This window comes from Punctularia strigosozonata (genome assembly GCF_000264995.1).
Source record: "Punctularia strigosozonata HHB-11173 SS5 unplaced genomic scaffold PUNSTscaffold_9, whole genome shotgun sequence".
Classification (NCBI taxonomy): domain Eukaryota; kingdom Fungi; phylum Basidiomycota; class Agaricomycetes; order Corticiales; family Punctulariaceae; genus Punctularia; species Punctularia strigosozonata.
In genome coordinates, this window is record NW_006767441.1 from 1,618,991 (window position 1) to 1,638,102 (window position 19,112).

Sequence of the window (19,112 nt, forward strand, 5' to 3'; positions counted from 1 at the left end):
AGACGTTTGTGGGGAAAACAAACTACCAGATCTCAAGTACTTATCATGATCCGCAAACAAAGATAGTCTTTGTGGCATTGAAATCTGAAGGGGCCGTGATCGCTTGTGCCAGTGGCACGACCAGTTCGTGCCAGATGGGGTGTGGCTCTGGAAGTTGCCTGGGAGATGACCCGGTCATCGTGACAAAATGAGGTCAACGTTGTTGTCCTCTCTCAGGTGGTCGTGGGCGCCCGTGGGCGCGTACATATTAGCCGCGCACATTCGTTCCCGGGCTACAGATATAGATACATTCGGACAAGTGCAATATTCCTCCAAGGACGCATCGGCTCCCGTTTATTTGTATTCACGATAGATATCCATGTATCAGCGTTCATCGTTTTTGTTTGTATTGTTACTCTGGTCGAACCAGCTCAGTATTTCCACTTCGGGTCGTTATATGAATCGAATCACACCTATGATCTTGTCCACGCAGTTATGGTGCTCTGGAATCCGTCCCTGTTGTCGCTCTGCGGGATAACTCCGGAGGACTCGATGGATAGCATCCATGTGGTAGCAACGGTACTCAAGCTGAATATGTCGATGGTCGAATCCGAGTCAATATTCAGGATCTGAGACTGGCAGTTGAAGGTGTCGAGACAATCCTGAGCGTAGTTCTAGGGGGAGGGCGAAGGTCAGCACAGGCTACACTTCCTATGTCGGAAAGTGATATCGTACTTGATAGAAGCTGTATAGGCCGGCACCGAAGACCAAGATGTTCTTCGAATTCTGGACAGACAGACCCCATGCAGCCTGGTCAGGGGTCGTCGGGTCGTTGTAGTCGCTGTTGGTCGCGAAAGGAGTCGGAGGAGCCGGATCCGGTTGGTAGTACGGCTACGGGGTCCAGATATCAGCGTCGCCACCCGAAGGGTTTTGAGGAGGAACCCACCGTCTCGGTCTGAATGAGGCCCATGTAATGGTCCGCAGCATTGACGAGCGAGTACTGGTACAACGCGTGATGCTCGCTGCCGGTACCGATGAGCCACACGGGGCCTTGGCTCTCCGAGAGGATACCGCGCCCGCTGAACTGGGTGAGTTGGCCTTGGGCGTTGTCGTCGAGATCGTGGTCGGCGAGCCACACCCATGTGCCCTCGAGGTAGGCGGTGGCATCGGTGGTGATGTGAAGCGCGAGGAAGGCAGCCATGCAGGCGCTGTTGTCTGAGCCGGACGGGCACTGGCTGACCTGCAAGTCGGTGCCGACGGCGCCTCCGAGACGGATGTGTGAGTCCCACATGCCCGCGGTACCCTGCGCGTCCTCGTGGATGTTCCATTCAACGACGATGGCGCCGGCGGCTAGAGGTGTACATGAGTGATATCGGAGAGAGCTTTGTAGAAACATGACTCACTGGGGCCTTGAGTGGCGAAGAGGATGTCTGTTATCTCGATGGTGCCAGTGTCCCCGGAGTTTCCGACCTTGACTACTTGCTTCGGGTTGCTCTGGTCGTTGAAAGCGTCTCCGGAGCCCAAGATCACGGGCCAGACTTCACCAACCACACGCGCACCGGCGGGGATGGTGAGCGTGTCGGTGATCTTGTACGTTCCATGATCAACGAAGATGATGCTGTTGCAAGCAAACTATGCGAGATGCTCAGTCTCCATGATATCGTTTGTGGGAGACGACTAGGAACGCTTACGTCGTCGAAAACGGCCTGGAGGGCAGCGGTATCGTCGGTCGAACCATCGCCGGCAGCGCCTTTGTCGCGAACGCTGACGATCTGACTGGTAGCGTAAGTCGGGTACTGAGGGTGTGCCCTTCCGAAGATCCTGCCGGCGCTGTCGAGGAGGCTCGCGGCCTTGCTCGGAACGGGGAGATCCGCCTGCTGGAACGTGCCGGTCTGCGAAGTGCCAGTGTAGACGTTGCCTTGGCCCCAGGAGTCGATTGTAGTGGATCCGGACGTGCCGGCGAGAACGACAGTACCGTCGGTGACGCTGACTGCGGTCGGCACGTTGCTCAGCTTGACATTGTTGAGGACGAGCGACCTATTGCAGGATTGTTAAATCCTCGAAGAACACGAACAGTTTATGATGAGGTCACCTACCCATGCAACGACCCGTCGGAATTGGTCGAGGAACGCAAAAATATGGGCGTGTCGTTTACACTAATTTTATTCCTTAGCAATCCACGACGTCACTCAGAGGCCAAAGCCTTACTTACACAGCGTCGATGATTGCTTCCGCGCCAACGGTCTAGCAGTTCAACTTTAGCCAGCGACATCAGCGTCGTTGTCGCCATCCATACCTGAGTGTCTTCAGTCAAACCACCAGTTGTGAGGTCAAACCCGACACCGCAGTTGTTGAGCGTTACGCCCTGGAACGTCCAGCCCCAGTTCCACTGCATGAATATTCCGGTCGCCGCGTTGTTGACGGTGATGTTGCGGACGGTAAACTGCTGGTTTCCGAGCCAGACACCGTACTTGCCTCCGTTGAAGACAAGGTCTGTCGCCACGTCAGATCACGAAATGGATTACATGACGCGAGAAAGGAAACATACCACCCATGAAACCGCCGCTGCCGTTCTCCATGAAGATGCCCTGTTGCGCGTTGCCGTCGGCAGTGGACATCTCGACGACGATGTTGATGAGCGACGTCGCTTGGGAGACTTGCCAGTGGATACCGGTACCAGATGTCGCCGGCATCTGGGTCAGGTCGATGACGAAGTTCCTCACGGATCGGAAGAAGTTGTTCTGGTTCGTGTACCAGTTCGCGCCGCCGTCCAGGTAGGGGTCCGCGTCGATGACGGCGATACCCGCGAAGTCAGCCGACGCCTGGAGGGTCGGAGGGTTCTTACTGTCCGAGCGAATTGAACACTGTGTCATATCGCAGGGGTGCAAGAGAGTCCACGTACGCATCGCCGATGAGCTGCGTGAAGTAGTACGCAAAGATGGGGCTGGAGACTTTGTAGGTCCCAGATGGGAAGTAAACAAGCGCCGGAGTGGTCCTACACAGCCAGAACGCAGGTTAGCACGGTAGATCCGCGATATCGCCGAGGAATGCCGTACGTAGTAGAGTTGCAGGTGCCTCCTCCACAGCGACTACCAGAGGAGATCGCATCGCTAGACGAGGAGTATGCTCAGAAGATATCAGCAAGCGAGGGCGTCGAGCTTACTTGATTGCAGCCGTGTCGTCCGTGGAGCCGTCACTGATGAACTGCACGTCAGAAACTGCTCGCACCAGTACATTAAGATTTCAAGCCTCACCCCTTGGCGCCGAAGTCCTTCACGTTCCTGAAGACGGTATAGCCCGACACACCACTGTTCGGCGCGACGCCTTGATGCGTGATAGATTCAAGCCAGAATGGATCGCTGGCAGCGGCCGTTCCCGATCCTAAAGAGCCGGAGCACGCGGCACTGGCCGTGCGAGCGAGCGAGAGCAGCCCGAGTACTGCTGGGACGATCGACGACCAATACATGATCGACGACGACAACGAAGAGGGGGAGACGAGAGTGTTGAGGGCACCGAGGTCTTCCCGTTGTCAGGTCCCAGAGAATATCCGCGTGTTTTATACGCTGCAGGATACTGACGGACGAGTGCCCACCCCGTCGCCGTCCGTACCTAAAACCATCGCGCGTTCTCTCGGGATCTGTGCATGTCGCACCCTTCGCATTTGATGGCGGCCTCACCTAGGAAGAGCGCGGCCACATGTGACGGTGCTCATCTGAGAAACATGCATAGCTTCTTCCGGTCGGCGCAAGGCGCGGGACGAGAGGCAGCTTCCTCCGCCGGACGGATGCTGTCGTGCTTGCAGAGGTCCGACGCGTCCACGCGCGCAGGACATCACATGGGTTCAGAGGCAACGAAGAATGATCAAGGGCGCTGCGCGAAGTTGATTCCATTTCGACGGGTTGCTATATCGCGAACGGTCAACCCATTTTATGCCCAAGAATCACGGGAATCTTGCGCGATGCTACCTTCGCGGCCACTAAAGATAGCGTCAGTCCTGGCCTAAGGCGCAAAGAAGCGAGTATCATTTGTGGGTCTGAGCATCTGTGTCCTTGAGGATTGTCAGACAGATCGAAGGATCGCGAGGTTCCAGATAACGAACCTGCATAGAGATGGGCTTGCCGCCTCAAACGGGTCGTAGCGTAACTACGATGTGAAAGTTGCTCGCAGTAATCAAATCGAAGGAGGGTATGACATCCGATGACGCAGACAGTTACGATTCGAAATCAGGACGTGAGTTGAGATAAACTACAGGCAAAGGAGTGCACCGGTGCGCGCGTGATCAGAGTGGGTCGACGCAGATTACCAAATCTGGACGATCACCTTGAGAAGCGCGCACGTTGCCGGAAAGGCCGGAGTCGCGCCCGTAACGGTAAAAGGCAGACGGCGGGCGCGTCGACCTTGCGCAGCCCAGCCCCAGCTGACAATAAAAGGCACCAATATGCACACCGTTCAAAAAACTGATAGCACCCAGCGCATAACGCACACCAGATGATGGCGATGGCACCCCCCCCAACGCCAAACTTGGGCAGATCGCCTGGTTTTTACTGGCAAAAAAACGAAGACGGGCGCGCCGTGTGCCGAGGTATATCCGTTAGACTATGTCGAGGAAAGATGATCAATGCGTGGCGGGCGAGCGTGGCAAACCACAGGAGGTGAATTGGACACGAAGCCCTTCTGAGAGCAAGGGGCTTCGGCTCCGCGCTCTCCGGCCTCTTTGAGTCCATGGTCATGCTCGTACTATGTATGCAGTTCGGGGCCCGTCTCGTGGGCAACCGGGTGTATGAAACGGCGGATGGACTCCCGGCGCAGTGAGAACCGGTCGTTACGCCGTACTTATAAGGGACTGTGGACGACGAGATCCATGATCACATGCGAAAGACTCACGTTCACGGACTCACGGTCCTCATCTGGCACTTTTTCAACCCTGGATGACCTCGCTCGAGTTGTGGCGGAGGATGACGAAGAAAGCACAAGAGGAGGTTGATCCGCGGAGGACGTGGCCGTGATCCCAGCTGCAAACCGATCGCTACTACAGGATGAGCAAGTGCATGTGGGTTTTCTTGAAGGGCGCGCCAGTCATCTGCCATAACGGGGAACGATAAATGGACAGTGTTGCGATTGCAAAAGGGGGGAAACCTCTTACGTAGATTGTAATCCTCTGTATGAGTGGTAAAGGAGATATTTCCTGATCCGATTTCTTCGCTACGGAAGTGGCGCTCCGATTCAGTGCGAACGAAACCGCTGTTCATCGAATCGACGACACGAGTAACGTTCACTGAACCTTAAAAGATGCCGTCAGAGTCGCAAACGGGCGCTACAGTAACGTCAAGCATCTCACCGAATATACGTAGTTAGGAAGCTGGGGAGCCTCACCCAAATCCACTTCGGGCCACGTTTTTGGAGGCTAGATTGGCTGAGATGGATTCGACGAAGCGATTGGACTCCGGAAAGGAGACGCGAACTTTCGGGCTTCTTCGTCCCGCAGCGAAGGTGTTTTTCCCTGGCCTCTGTACTGCACGAGGTGGTTCAATTGGTGGTCTGGTCAAAGACGCTTTGAACTGAATGAATATGAAACATGCCATCGGCAGACGGGCGAACGTCCAGTGAATCTTATGAACGCAGCGCGCTCATGCGACGAAACGGAAGGTAAGCACGCCGGCTCTGTCGGCAGTAAATATATTTAGCGACTTGATCTTGAGCCTTTTCTCCGGTACAATGAGGGTCCCTTGCGTTACTCTCTGGTTTGAACTTCAAACCAGTTGCAAATATCCAGCCTGGATGCAGAATTGGGACGTTGAGCAAGCACGTTGTGATTTGCAGAGTAAGGTTTACGCACTAGTTAAGTTAACCGTAAACTGCCTTTTGGGGTTCCGGTCTTGTGGCCTCCGCTCAGAGGAAAGCACAATTAGACCCCTTTGCAACTATCCCGCGACGATTGTTATAATGGATAAATAGGAACACTCCTCTGGTTGCACGGAGTCCGAAATAGAACGGCCAAAGCGCGGCAAGAAGTGAATATGAACGGCAGGCTACCTTCCGCGAGGCGCTGCGGTTGGAACCCATCCATGTCCATGTATGCGCATACATTCTACATGAAGGCGCTCCGCGTCTCGCTGGTTGACATTTCTTGTGAACGGGAAGTATTCGCGACGGTAGTTACGTCAGGTTGATCGACATTAATATTCAAGGAGAGCCATCAGTTCGTCGTCGACGCAAAGGTCATAAAAGAGACAAGCTCGATCAAAAAAGAGCGCCTTGTGCGATCACACCGTTCGGCCGGGCACGTGAATGACGGCGACGAGCGGCGATGCCAAGGGGAAGCGTCGTTAGCCCCGCCATTTGTTGGACGCGAGCGGACCTCGCTCGCCGCATCTCCTGTTTCTCTCTTTCTCCATCCTCTCTCGCGCCGTTCTCGTCCCCTCCAGCCTCCGTTTCCTCGACGGGATCGCCATAAAACGCACCGTTTCCTGTCCAGAAAGGCCGCTCGCTCATACCTACTAAATAACGTCGTCTAATTTAACGGAGCACCGCAGTCTCGTGTGAGTTTCGTTCATAGGCATTTGCCCCACCCCCACGTACATTTGCCCGCCTCAGTGGACCTGATGCGCGCGTCTCTCAGAATTCACCATGCCCAACCCCCCTACCCCGCTCTCCGGGGCAGGCGTCCGCTACGACCCCCTCCCGCTCACCAGCGATCACGACCCAAGCGGTGGCCTCCAGGCACCGTACGACCGCTTCCACTCCGACCCGCCTTCGATGTACGGCACCCCGCAGACGAATCCGGCTGAACTTTCCGTCGAGGACCTTTCCGCCGGGGGAGCGGCGGCGCAACCTCGCTTCCTCGGTCGCGCGCTGAACGACGAGCCCGGCGCGCCGCACGTCCGCGACTCGATCGCCGGCTCGGACTACACTGGCGGCCACGGCTCCGACTTTGGCTCGACGTATGCGTTCGACCCCAGCACGCTCGGCCGGCCGGAGTACTCGCGACAGACGACCTACTCCGGCTACCGCGACGACCCATACGCGTCCGAGTCGGGCTCGGCGGCGCCCATGGGTCGGTCCGCCAGTTCCCCGTACCTCTCGGAAAAAGTGAAGAACTACCCAAGCCCGGCGGGACGGCGGACGCGACGTCGCGTATACGTGATCGCAGCGGCCGTGGTCGGCGCATTGCTCATCATCGCCGTGATCGTCCCCGTCTACTTCGCCGTGATCAAACCCAAGTCAAACTCGAGCAAGTCGTCCACGTCGGATTCGTCTGGATCATCTGGTTCGGGTTCGGGGCCTGGATCAGGTTCCGGAGGCGGATCGAGTGGAGGCAAGGGAAGCCAGACGTTGGCTGTGACGGGTGGTGACGGTAGCACGGTCACCACTGACGATGGCAGCACCTTTACATACTCCAATTCCTTCGGGGGATACTGGTATTGGGACGAGAATGACCCATTCAACAACGCTGCCAAAGCCCAGTCCTGGACACCCGCTCTCAATGAGTCATTCAACTGGGGAACAGATATCATCCGAGGGTAGGTGTCTGCGTGTTCTTTAGCTACTGTTTATGATGCTCACATGGACTTCAGCGTCAACCTTGGAGGCTGGCTAAACACGGAACCAGTAAGTTGTATTCTGTCTATGATGTAGTGACGCCGCTGATGTACTCCGCGCATATAGTTCATGTAAGCACGCTTCGTTCCAAGCTGGTATTCCACATCCTGAATGTCACCCATAGCTCGCCTGCTCTATACGAACCATATGTGAACCTCACGGTTCCCGCGGTGGATGAATGGACGTTGAGTTGGGCGATGGGTAACGACTCGGCAAACGGAGGCCTCAAACAGCTGGAAACTCATTACCAGACCTTCATTGTGAGCTTCTCTGCGACCCACTACGAGACAGGAGCTGATTAGAACGTAATTCAGACGGAGAAAGATTTTGCAGAAATTGCGGGTGCTGGCCTGAACTTCGTCCGGATTCCTCTTCCCTATTGGGCAATCGAGACGCGCGATGGCGAACCTTTCCTTGCCAAGACCTGCTGGACGTACTTCCTGAAGGCCATCAAGTGGGCGCGGAAGTACGGCTTGCGCATCAACCTTGACTTCCATGCTCTTCCTGGCAGTCAGAACGGCTGGAACCACTCCGTGAGAGATTTGCCTATATGGAATCGTTGGTGTCATTGCTCATGTGATTGCGTGCACTTAGGGACGTCTGGGCGACGTGAACGTCCTCAATGGTCCGATGGGTTTCGCGAACGCTCAGCGATCCCTGGACTACATCCGCATCCTCGCCGAGTTCATCTCCCAGCCGCAATACAGCGACGTCGTCGTGATGTTTGGTATCACCAATGAGCCACAGGCGCCTATCATCGGTCAGGAGAACCTGTCCCGATAGTCAGTTCTTTCCCGTGTCATCGCCGGTCTTGTACTGAACACTATTCCAGCTACTTGCAAGCATACAACAACGTCCGCGGCGCGACGAACAACGAAGTCGGGAAGGGCCCGCTCGTATCCTACCACGACGGCTTCCTCGGACTCACTAAGTGGGCCGGCTTCCTCCCTGGCGCAGACCGCATCGCTCTCGACTACCATCCCTACCTCTGCTTCGGTGGGCAGCCCACGACGCCCATGTCTGCGCAGACCACGCGCCCGTGCGACGCCTGGGGTGCCCAGATGAATACCTCTATGGACGCCTTCGGCATGACCGGCGCCGGCGAGTGGAGCAACGCCGTCACCGACTGCGGCAAGTGGGTCAACGGCGTCAACCTCGGCACGCGATACGAGGGCTCGTACGCCGGATTCCCCGCTGTCGGAAGCTGCGACCCCTGGACGGACTGGCAGACGTGGGACGACGACTTCAAGTCGTCGATGGAGCAGTACGCCATGGCCAGCATGGACGCTCTGCAGGTGAGCCCGAATTTCCGTCTTTGGAGTTTTCGAGATTAATAATCTCGTTGCCAGAACTGGTTCTTCTGGACTTGGAAGATCGGCAATTCGAGCGTCACGGGCAAGGTTGAGTCCCCGGCGTGGTCGTACCAGCTTGGGCTCGAGAACGGCTGGATGCCGGCCGACCCTCGCAAGGCCGTCGGATTCTGCAACGGCACCCAGCCCTGGAGCGGCACCCTCTCCTCGGGCAGTGGCCAGATCGCCGCCTCCGCGACCGCGACGATCACCTGGCCGCCCACGGCCCTCAGTCACGCGGGCGACGTGACCACCCTCCCGTCCTATACGCCAACCGGCACGATCCCGACGCTGACCGCTGCGTCCGTGTCCGCGAGCGGTACGTCGATCGACGTCGGCGACGGCTGGGCCAACACCGCCGACTCGACGAGTATTATGGTCCCCATCGCGACCTGCAACTACCTCGATCCCTGGGTGGGCGAGAACGCCGACCCGCCGTCGCCGCTGTGCGGCGGCAGCGCGGCCAAGCGCGCCCCCGTCCCCGAGCCCTTCATCACCCCCGCTCCGTGATCGCTGCTCGTCTCATGCACGCATTGTTTATGAACTCTTCTGTTGCATCTCCACTATCTTCTTCTGTCGGGCCAAGGTCGTACATAGCTTTGAGTAACTGTGTGCGGGACTTGGAGCATGGACTTCTATTACTCATGGACTGCCTGCGCATTATCGTAACCACCTCGCTACTGTACTTATTCTCGTGTCCTGCAATCTCGTATCAACAACGACGGGCGAAGTTGATCACTTGCTCTGGCATGGATCATCAGAACACCATTGATACAAGCGTTATACGTCGATGTGATGATGTGTACCGATTCGTCAATGCTCGCCGCTCGTGGTAGCGTAACGATCCTCGAGATCCTCCTGGCCGCCGTAACCGCCCTCGAAATCTTTCTGGGTGCCATTCTCCGCCTGCTCCCTCTTCGCGCTCTGATCGCGGATAGCCTTCAATTGCTCTTGCTCCTGAACGTTTGTCGAGGGCATTCTTGAGAATCATATATCTAAGGTACGGCCCCCAGTCTCACCTTCGCCAGGGCATAACGAGCCTCTTCTCCCTGTTCCTTGGATTTCCAAGCGTCCTGAACAATGATCAGAGTTCATGTGCTAGTCTTATGCATCCTGCGTGCTGCTTCACAACATACCTGATTGGATGTCATGTTCACGATAACAGTACAACGAAGTTGTGGTTTGAAAGCAACACATCCCTGCATGAACTGCAGAGGGCTATAATGCCACTGCCTCTGCCAATGACGTCATTACGATTATAGAGTTACATGGTCCCTATACACCTGGTATCGTCGTCGCAAACCATATCACCGCATAGGTACTTCAAGAGCCTGTGTTCTGCGTCATATTGCGTTGCTGCTGCTGCTATTGTTTTCTGTCAGGTTGGGTCACTGACGCCCGCATAGCCAGAATCGTACCTGAAGCATGTTGTGCATTCGAATAGCTTGTTCAACCTGTTCTGGGGTGAACTGCGCAGGAGCTCCCGGTACTTGGTAGAATGGAATACGGGGCCCACTCGCTACCACTGGCGTTGCGGGTGGTATGTTCGGGTACGCCTGAGGCGCCGTTGGCCGAGGCGAGGTTGCAACGGCCGCCGCCGCCGCCACGGGGCTCCCGTGCGGCACCGCAGGGGAGGAAGAGGCACCTCTGGGTGCGAACTGCGGCGACAGGTGCGTCTGAGGTGGGTTTGCTTGCGCAGCAGCCAGAGCCCGGGCGTGTGCTTGCGCCTGCGCCTGCGCCTGGATGATCTGCTGTGGAGACATACGGGTATTGCTAGGGGTCATCGGGGTACTCGTCCTCTGCTGTCCCGAAATGTTAACTTGCGCTCTGATTTGGGGAACGCCCTGCGCCACCGGGATACCGTTTGCGGCACTGCGGGTTGTAGCTACGGGCTGTTGTTGACCTTGTGCTTGGGCCTGCTGCTGCTGCTGCTGTAACGCCTGAGCCTGCTGCTGCGTTCGATCCATGTCACAACTTGATTGCCGCCGTACGTGAGGAAACGCTAACCATTGCTGCCATGCCTTGCATGCCATTCATACGGTACTGCGCCTGCAGTGCATGCTTCATGATGTACTGATCATTCAACTGGCGACGTTGCCTCATTTGCTCTTGCTGGTCCCTGGCCTCTTTCTCCTGCTTCATGCGGCTGAGGTCTATCGGTGTCAGCCTCGGCATCTTGTTATATTGTGCATGAGTGTCGTGAGTGGCCGCGGTTGTCTTGCGCTGAGCTACAGAAGGTCGTGTTGCAGTCAATACTTGCAAAATGGAAGGAAGAGAACCGTACCCTGAGCCTTCGCTGCGGACTCTCGTTTCTTGACTGCTTTTCGTATAGCATCGTGCATGAGGTTATGACGTCGCCGTTTCTTCGATTCGAGGCCAGGCGCAGGACTGCCACTGGGTGCGCCATTCGCTGCAAGGCTCGCTGTTGCCTGACGTTTGACGCCTCTAGTTGTCATCGTAGCCGTTGTCGGGGTAGGCGGAACAGATCTAGTATCCTCGCCTGCGGGTGTTCCCCGGTTTCCAACTATCTGAGTGGACCATCGATCGAAACATTCCCAAGCAGTACGTCTGTCTGTTGGAATCGAGTATCGCATGGAATTGAATGAATCTGCGATTAGTCTCCAGTTGTTGGGGAACCTTTCGATTAGACTGCGCAACAGCATGTCGTCTTCGGGGCTCCAAGGATTGTCCGATACGCGACGACGAGGATCTTTGGGAGCCTGTGGAAGGGCCGAAGGAGTTACCAGAGGCCCGGCATTTGGTTTGTTTCCGTCAAACAGACCTAACACTTGATGAGTCACATCAAATCTGCTCACTGCAACGCACACATACCGCAACCACTCTCTTCAATCGCCTTGGTCAAGGGTCCTTCGTACTCGACTACCACGGCAGAGTCATCAAGATCATGCCATTCACCATCGTACCAATGCTTGGACGGTTCAAGTGCTCCAATCAACGTTGGTTTGACGTTCATGAACTGTCCAATCGGAACAAGCTTCGTGGCGAGCGCTTCCTCGACCCTCCTGTTGTCGGATTTGCCGTTTTTCTTCTTGATCTCGCCGACAAGGAGATTCGTGGTAACATCAGGAATACCAAGAACGGTGAGCTCAGGGAAGATGTACGAGAGATCGGCGGGAGCAGGTATAGGTTCCAGTTCGCCGACCGCAGAGGCGAGGCTGGGTAAGTCGAGCGCATCCCAGTCGAGGAATAGCGATTGTTCGCCCAAAAGAGCGATCTTTTCGCGCAACGGGGCGTAGACGTTTGATTTAATATGCGGCTTCTGGTCGGCCGCGGGAGTATCAGCGCCCACGTCCTGAGGTGCGGAGGTACCGAGGATCGGATTCGAGGATTCTTGCTTCAGCGCTTGTGTATATACAGTGACAGCGACATTTTCTCCTTGGGGCGTTTCCGCGGAGCCTGCAGACGTGATGTTGCTATCCGTTACAGGGGCATTTGAACCTGCATTTTGCAGAGCAGACGAATGATCCACGTCTTCAAGCTTGGGTTCCTTCTGTTGAGCATGCTCCGTGATATCTGCAGCTTGTTGAAGTGCGTAATCCACATCCGCGGTGGTATTCAGTGCGTCCAGTACATCTTGCTGTTCGCGGTCCTGCTCGTCGTCGCTGTCGTCAGAACCTTCATCCGCAAGTGGCGCGGGAGTGTCCATCACCGTCCGGGCATGTTCATCTTCATGGTCAACATCCACCACTCCCTCACCTTGCTCCTCCTCGAGCTCGGCGCGTGGCCACTTGCGTGGCACGCATATACCTTGCTTGACGCGCTCGGCCAAGTTGCCAGCCTCGTGCCATTGCACGGCTTCGTGAGCAAGCGCGTAGGCGAGGGACAGTTTCCATTTGCGTTCTTCACGGAAGTCGATACGCATCCATTTCTATGGAGAAATCAGGTCCGTGGAAGCAGTGATCAGCCGGCACGCGCACCATTTCTTCCATAAGATAATCCCAGTGGGTCTTTGTCTGGTATCCGATAGGTTTGTGTTTCTTTGGTTGTCTGAAGCTCCACCTTCCTGCATCCTTAAGGGTCTCAATGCGGTCCAAGGTTCGGATAAGCGTCAGCTCCTGTGTAGCGATCTGACGACGTACTTGTCAGATAGTTCAAAACGAACGCGGTCATATTGCACTCACCAACCACTGCCGTGTATCCAGACACTTGGTTGCTCGAGCAACCCTTTTCCATGTCGGATTGGCACGTATCGTAGCGCCCCAACGATGTAGGCCCATTGGCATCCATTCCTCCTTGTCTTTCCTTCCATCAGAATACGCGGAACCCAGGCGCTCTTTATCTTTCTCGCGTTTACGAGACTTCGCCGGCTTTGCTTTGCGTACAAATTCCAAGGGTAGGGCCTTCAAGGGTGGGAGAGAATACTTGGCAGTAGAAGAAAGCAACGTGTCCGCAGGATTGACCGTCTTCCGTGAAGGAGACGTGCCGACGAGTTTATCAGCGTCGGGATCGAATACGAAGTCTGGAAGTTCGCGGGCGGGTGTGCTTGGTGTCGGGATGAAGAAAGGGTGCCCAACTCCTGGTCCTGTTTCACCTGTGTCCATCGCGTCGACCGAGCGTTTCTGGTCATCCTCGGTAGACGGAGGCAGCCATGCATGCATGAGCTTCCCGTCCTGAAACACGGTTTCTTCATGGGCGGGTGGAGTTTGAGGGAGGGGTGTAGGGGAGCGCGAGGGCGGCGCAGGGGATATGTGCATAACGGGCTGCAGGCTCGATTCTTTCATCTCATCAGCGGGCGTAGGTTCACGGGTGGCATGAGCAAGTTCATCCTCTACATCATGGGGCGAAGCGAGGGCCACCGCGGGCTCATCGTCGACCTCCATGTCGGACGACGGTTCCGGCGGCGCAAGGAGTTCAATCTCTAAGTCCATGATACTTTCTGCTGAATGGCTGATGCGGCAATTAGTTCCTTCCCGCAATGAGGCAGCCTTGGAATCCGCTCACTTCTGAAGGTCAAAGCGGCTCAGAAACTCGTCTAACCCCTCATGATCCTCTTCCTCGTCCTCTAACGACAGAGCTGCTAGATTCTCTCGTCGTTTGAGAAGTGCGTGCATGGCCACGAGTAAGGCATTGCGTCGTTTGGAGATTTCCCTGAACCCACGAAGTGAGACTACAGCTGGAGTGCAGAACGGAGGTTACCAACTCAAGCTGTGAAAGCCGCTCCTCAATGAGCGCGTCCATGCAGCGCGATTGCGTTATGCCGGTGTACCAGTTGCGAACGCGAACGCTAGCTAGTCTAGTAGTACAGCTGTGGACCAGCTGCCTGGGTCACTCAAAGACTTGAAAGACCACCGAGTACAGGATCGTCGGTGTTGGAAATTAGCGCCCGTCACTAAACAGAGGCGATGGGCGCTAACGGCATCGTCAGTGTAGGTTGTTGCACTTGTCGCGTGTTTAAACGATCGCATAATCATCTTGAATATGTACTAGGGTATCTATGAACGTGCACAGTTACAACCAGAAGTGATGTTCGAAGGAGCGCAAAGTGACGAGAGGCCAAAAAAACTGTTGGGGATTAAGTATGAGAGTATGACCGGCTACTACGAGTTCGAAGCAAATCAAGCCGTGTCCTTCGCACTCTTTACGCTACTTGTGGAGTTCGTTCGCCGACCGAGGTTACCTAATTTCTTTAGTCCTTGAGTGACGCTCTTGCGCTTCTCAGCTTTTGGAGTGGTGCCCTCAGCTGGTGATGGGCTCGTAGACACTGCCAGAGAGGCCTCAGTGTCCCCCGGTGCATCCGGTGCATCACTCTCCTGCTGCTCGGGAGCTTCCTCACCAACCTTGCCCGAGCTACCGCCGCCACCGACCAGGCGGATACCCGCAGAGAAATCCGGGATCGGTTCGATATCCTCTGCGGGTGGCAACTGCACGCTGGCAATATCTGATGATTTGCTGGTGGATGGTGACGGAGAGGGCTCAATCGGGGTGGCAGACAACGCCGGAGCTGAGTCCGCGAGAAGGTCCTCAACCGGAGGAATCGGAACATGGGAAGAAATCTTCCTGGTAGCAGGAGGGGAGCCAGGGAGAGGGACGAGGGAAGCGTCAGCGTCCACATAGGTCGTGGCTTTCGGTGTTGTGACGCTGCTCTGGGACAGCGATGTCCTGTTCGAGCCATTCAAGTCTTCCAAGGACACTCCCTGGCCGGCCTCGAGATCGCCGTCACGGTAGTCCGAGCCATAGTCCGCCTCTGGGGAGTACGGGCCGATGTCGTGCTCCGTGGGCAGCTCAAGGGGTCTAGGCGCAGGAGGCTTTGTCACAGCAATACTGGGCACTTTGCCGGAGGTCGTAGGTGTCTTCTCGTTAACAGCGCCCTCCTCTGGAATTTCTGCAAGGACGGGGATTGGGACCTCAGCACCGGAGATGCCGGTGTTGATGTTGATGACACCCAGTCCTAGCCTGCTGTTCCGGACCTGCAACAAAGCTCAGTGCTGAAGATCTTACAGACAAAGCCCACGCACCTTATTCCGGGTTTGGGATGACAATGTCTCATCCTGGAGCACACCACTTTCCTGCCATCGCCTAATGCTCCTATCCGCCCATGCATCCAAGACGCTCCACCCGCGATACTCACCGACAAGACGAAGGCCGCCAGCGTTCGCATCCGATCCGCCACCCCCGGGGCCCTTACCATCGAAGAAGTAGCTCTCGTAGCCCACGTCGTCTTCGCTACCGTCACTCCCATCGCTCCCAATCCCAAGCTCGTAGCCTTCGCCGCTTTCCAACTCCTCAACGAAAGACGCCAACCACTTTGCCCACCCGCCGGGACCGTCGCCTCTCCAGAGTACCACCTTTGTGTCGTAGTCGCGTCCGAATATAATAACCTGTCCCGGGGAGCCACCCTCACCCGGGGCAACGTCTACTCCGAGGTAGTTGCCGGCCTTATCCGTCGCAAGCGGTATCCATCCTCTTGACGAGTACTCGTTCCTGATCCATCCGGGAGGAATCGATTGCATGGATTCCCTTAGACGAGCATTGGCACCGGAATGTGGGTCGTCGTCTACCTCCCGCCAGAAGCGCCATTCTTCCAACACGTCTTCGAGTGGCAGGAGCGTGAGCCCAAAGAATAGGCCTTCAGAGCATCCGGCCGATGATTCCGGCTCTTGCCCGTCGACCGTGAGGTACGACTCCCGCACGGCGCTGGGAAGATCAAATCCGAACTGCATTTCGATCTGCGCCAGGTCTTCAGGGAGGATGCCCCAATTTAACGTATCGCCCAATTCTGGATATTCGCGCGCGAGCCAGTTCCGCAGGCGGTCCCATGTTTGCGCAAGCGGAGGATAGGTGGACGCATTGAGAGGGGAGTTGGGTGTGTGATGCAAGGGGAGCAGAGAAGATTGACGACCACTCGTACTGCTAGAGGCAACATCAGCGAATCGGACTCATTCCGCCGGGCCAAGCCACGTACGGCGTCGTCACCAGATCGTATGCAACAGGCGACGCCGGTGGAGGGTATGTATAGGATGGACTCGCCACAGAGTCCGAGTCGTCGAAGGCGTCGCCGTTGAGCGCGTCACCGTGATAACCTGGCGACGACACTGGCAGCGAAAAGGCGTCGTGTGTCGACGACAAGGCCTGTCCCCGCTTACTAGTAGAACTATAGCTTTTCTTTGGCGCGAAGAGGGAGGTGAACCAGGTCATGATGGAAGACGAACAGGTAACCGCGCCTCAGGCCCGAGGTGGAAGGTGCCCTCACTTGACACTCGCGGCGTCACCGGACACAGCCCGAGCAGAAGACATGTTTGAACATTGAACATTTCCGATTGCTGCCATGATGTTGCCTAATAATATACCAATGTACATTGTTCCCTGATTGCTCCCTTTCATGCGAACAGATGCGAACGAGATACGCGACACAGTACGTCCGGGAATCTGATAGTATTATGTCTTAGAACCGTCCGAGCGGCTCCCGGACGGTGAACTCAGCGTCAGTCTTCGCCTTCACCTCCTCCAAGGTGGTGTTCTCCGCAATCTCTATCAACTCCATGTTTCCATTATGACGGTCGACTTGGAAGACCGCAAGCTCGGTGATGATTTGGCTCACCTGTGTCAAACAAGGAATGAGTGAGTGTTGTCTTATGCGAGAGTCACTGAGATACGTACAGCACGTGCGCCAGTGAGCGGCAGAGAGCATTCCTTGACCACCTTTGAGCTGCCGTCCTTCGAACAGTGTTGCATCACAACGATGACCTTCGTCTTGTCTGGGTTGGAAACAAGATCCATGGCACCACTGGGGGCATCTTGAGTCTTTGGCTTTAAAACATCCAGGTCCGTATGGACTTACCCAATGCCCTTTACGAGTTTTCCGGGAACCATGAAGTTCGCGATGTCGCCAGCCTGGCTGACCTCCATAGCACCGAGAATAGCCACGTCGACGTGTCCACCACGAATCATGGCGAATGACTCGCCAGAATCTACCCAAAGTGAGACTAATGCGCACTAGCAGTCAAAGAGCTGCACCTACCGAAGACGGAAGCACCAGGGAGCAAACTAACGGTTTCCTTTCCGGCGTTGATGATGTCAGGGTCAACCTTATCCCTCGGCGGGAAGGGACCCATCCCAAGAATGCCGTTCTATAGGCACAAGAACCAAATAAGCCTCTGGTCAAGGATGTAGACAATACTGCCTACCTCGCTCTGAAGCCAAACGTTGACGCCAGGAGGCAAGTGCTCCGTGACCAGCGTCGGCATACCGACGCCCAAGTTGATATACATGCCATCCCGGATCTCCTTTGCAGCACGACCAGCGATACGGTGTCGCATGGTCTGTGCGGTCGAAGGACCCTTCTTGGCATCAGGGCTCGCCGCAGATGACTCGTGGTCCTCAGCGACGGTGAGTAGCTCGACCTCCTTGGGCTCGGTCGCCTGGACAATTCGGTCGACGTAGATACCCGGGACGTGAATGTCGTTGGGATCAATCGAACCGACTGGGACGATCTCCTCAGCCTCAACGATCGTCAATTTTGCGTTCCGCACCATGGCGGCGTTGAAGTTGTTGGCGGCATATCTGTGAAAACGTGAGAAGGGGGAGAATATCCCGAAGAACGGGACCATCATACCGGAATTGCAGGTTACCGACTTCGTCAGCCTTGTACGCGTGGACGAACGCGACGTCTCTGCAAGATGATGAGAAATCGGCATGACTACCAATGCGTCGGGACGTACCCTGCTATCGCTGGTTCCATGACGTATCGCTTGCCGTTGAATATCCTGTGCTCTTTCTTGTTCCCCGGGATTTTCACGATGTCCACTGAACCGCCCAAACGGATCGGGATACCTGAAACGCTACTATCAGCATAAGCCTCCCACTGTGCCCGGAACACGTGTGCTCACCTCCCGTCTCCACGGCCGTGTTCGCTCCAGTGGGTGTAAAGAAGGCTGCGCGAGGGAAGATGGGTAACTGTTATTGCGACGGCATGGAGGGATGAAACTCACCGGGAATGCCGGCGGCGTGTGCCCGCATACGCTCGACTAGCGTTCCCTGAGGTACGAGTTCGAGCGAGACCTCGCCCTTGAGGTATTGCTGCTCGAAATATTTGTTGCTAATGGCATGGATGAGACGGAATATCAGTCCTAAGCTCATCACGACTCACCCTCCAAGATAACTGATCATCAGCTTGTCAAGCTGGCCCGAACGGAGCAGTTTCGCGAGACCGAGGTCTCCCAAACCTATCCAGCAGTGAGATAATGCACGTCTCGCAGAGGGTCCTACGTACCAGCATTGTTTGATACCTGCGCGTGATGTCAGTACGCGAATGCTGGATCGGCACAAACTCAACATACCGCCGTCAAGCCCTTGATCTCCGGTTTCTTCGCGAGTGCGGTGATCAACGTTTCAGGAATACCGCATAATCCAAAACCTGAGAGGCATCAGCGAAGGGTAAAGTCAAGATGTACGCCCGACGCACCTCCGGACAAGATGATGTCTCCCGACTTGACGTCCTTGATCGCCTCGTCCACACTGTCCCACACCTTCTTCTTATGCGGGACCGCCTCCGTCGCCGTGCCCGTCAACGTGCGTATCTGCAACGAGAAGGGCGCGACCTTGCAGTGGCGGAAATGAACACGCAAGACCATTCGTGACCCCAGCATGATCGAGGACGGCGACGCTTGGGAAGAATGTGGGGAAAGGAAGAGGAGTGCTTATGGGCCAGCGCGGGGGAATGCGGGA

At 56.0% G+C, this 19,112-nt stretch overlaps 5 protein-coding genes across 5 annotated transcripts; 1 reads left to right on the forward strand and 4 right to left on the reverse strand.

Moving 5' to 3' along the window:
- Positions 1-452: 452 nt before the first annotated feature.
- PUNSTDRAFT_71287 (exo-beta-1,3-glucanase) lies at positions 453-3,445 on the reverse strand (the record flags this gene model as incomplete). Its single annotated transcript, XM_007385749.1, has 13 exons — positions 453-653; positions 715-870; positions 926-1,329; positions 1,383-1,611; positions 1,671-2,016; positions 2,076-2,135; positions 2,192-2,223; positions 2,276-2,472; positions 2,528-2,823; positions 2,882-2,974; positions 3,036-3,089; positions 3,143-3,175; positions 3,234-3,445. 13 exons carry the CDS (start codon positions 3,443-3,445, stop codon positions 453-455), a joined length of 2,313 nt encoding a protein of 770 aa, XP_007385811.1.
- A 3,584-nt stretch (positions 3,446-7,029) lies between these two features.
- PUNSTDRAFT_70609 (glycoside hydrolase family 5 protein) lies at positions 7,030-9,437 on the forward strand (the record flags this gene model as incomplete). The annotated part of the gene is made up of 7 exons (XM_007385750.1): positions 7,030-7,499; positions 7,554-7,601; positions 7,703-7,838; positions 7,893-8,111; positions 8,173-8,360; positions 8,411-8,873; positions 8,928-9,437. 7 exons carry the CDS (start codon positions 7,030-7,032, stop codon positions 9,435-9,437), a joined length of 2,034 nt encoding a protein of 677 aa, XP_007385812.1.
- Positions 9,438-9,740: 303 nt separating this feature from the next.
- Positions 9,741-14,237, reverse strand: PUNSTDRAFT_144982 (uncharacterized protein; the record flags this gene model as incomplete). Its single annotated transcript, XM_007385751.1, has 10 exons — positions 14,089-14,237; positions 13,890-14,036; positions 13,070-13,835; positions 12,866-13,015; positions 11,760-12,816; positions 11,212-11,709; positions 10,935-11,155; positions 10,346-10,879; positions 9,947-10,000; positions 9,741-9,884 (listed from the first exon to the last, which is right to left on the reverse strand). The coding sequence occupies exons 1-10, from the start codon at positions 14,124-14,126 to the stop codon at positions 9,741-9,743; spliced, it is 3,609 nt and encodes a 1,202-aa protein (XP_007385813.1). The 5' UTR covers positions 14,127-14,237.
- Positions 14,238-14,341: 104 nt separating this feature from the next.
- PUNSTDRAFT_144983 (uncharacterized protein) lies at positions 14,342-16,682 on the reverse strand (the record flags this gene model as incomplete). The annotated part of the gene is made up of 4 exons (XM_007385752.1): positions 14,342-15,355; positions 15,404-16,298; positions 16,351-16,530; positions 16,639-16,682. 4 exons carry the CDS (start codon positions 16,680-16,682, stop codon positions 14,504-14,506), a joined length of 1,971 nt encoding a protein of 656 aa, XP_007385814.1. The 3' UTR covers positions 14,342-14,503.
- Positions 16,683-19,084, reverse strand: PUNSTDRAFT_53836 (3-oxoacid CoA-transferase). Its single transcript, XM_007385753.1, has 13 exons — positions 18,850-19,084; positions 18,725-18,801; positions 18,658-18,673; positions 18,535-18,610; positions 18,377-18,483; positions 18,275-18,319; positions 18,107-18,218; positions 18,001-18,057; positions 17,573-17,948; positions 17,407-17,515; positions 17,227-17,356; positions 17,046-17,172; positions 16,683-16,986 (listed from the first exon to the last, which is right to left on the reverse strand). The coding sequence occupies exons 1-13, from the start codon at positions 19,016-19,018 to the stop codon at positions 16,831-16,833; spliced, it is 1,557 nt and encodes a 518-aa protein (XP_007385815.1). The 5' UTR covers positions 19,019-19,084; the 3' UTR covers positions 16,683-16,830.
- Between the last annotated feature and the right edge of the window lie 28 nt (positions 19,085-19,112).

What these genes read in the sequence shown, in the direction of transcription:
- PUNSTDRAFT_53836 (XM_007385753.1), bottom strand. Translation starts at nt 19,018, where the DNA reads ATGGTCTTGCGTGTTCATTTCCGCCACTGCAAGGTCGCGCCCTTCTCG. An exon ending in CACGGCCGTGGAGACGGGAG is followed by an intron (nt 18,219 to 18,274) that starts GTGAGCACACGT and finishes GTAGCGTTTCAG; the next exon opens with GTATCCCGATCCGTTTGGGC. An exon ending in CCCTGGTGCTTCCGTCTTCG is followed by an intron (nt 17,357 to 17,406) that starts GTAGGTGCAGCT and finishes CACTTTGGGTAG; the next exon opens with ATTCTGGCGAGTCATTCGCC.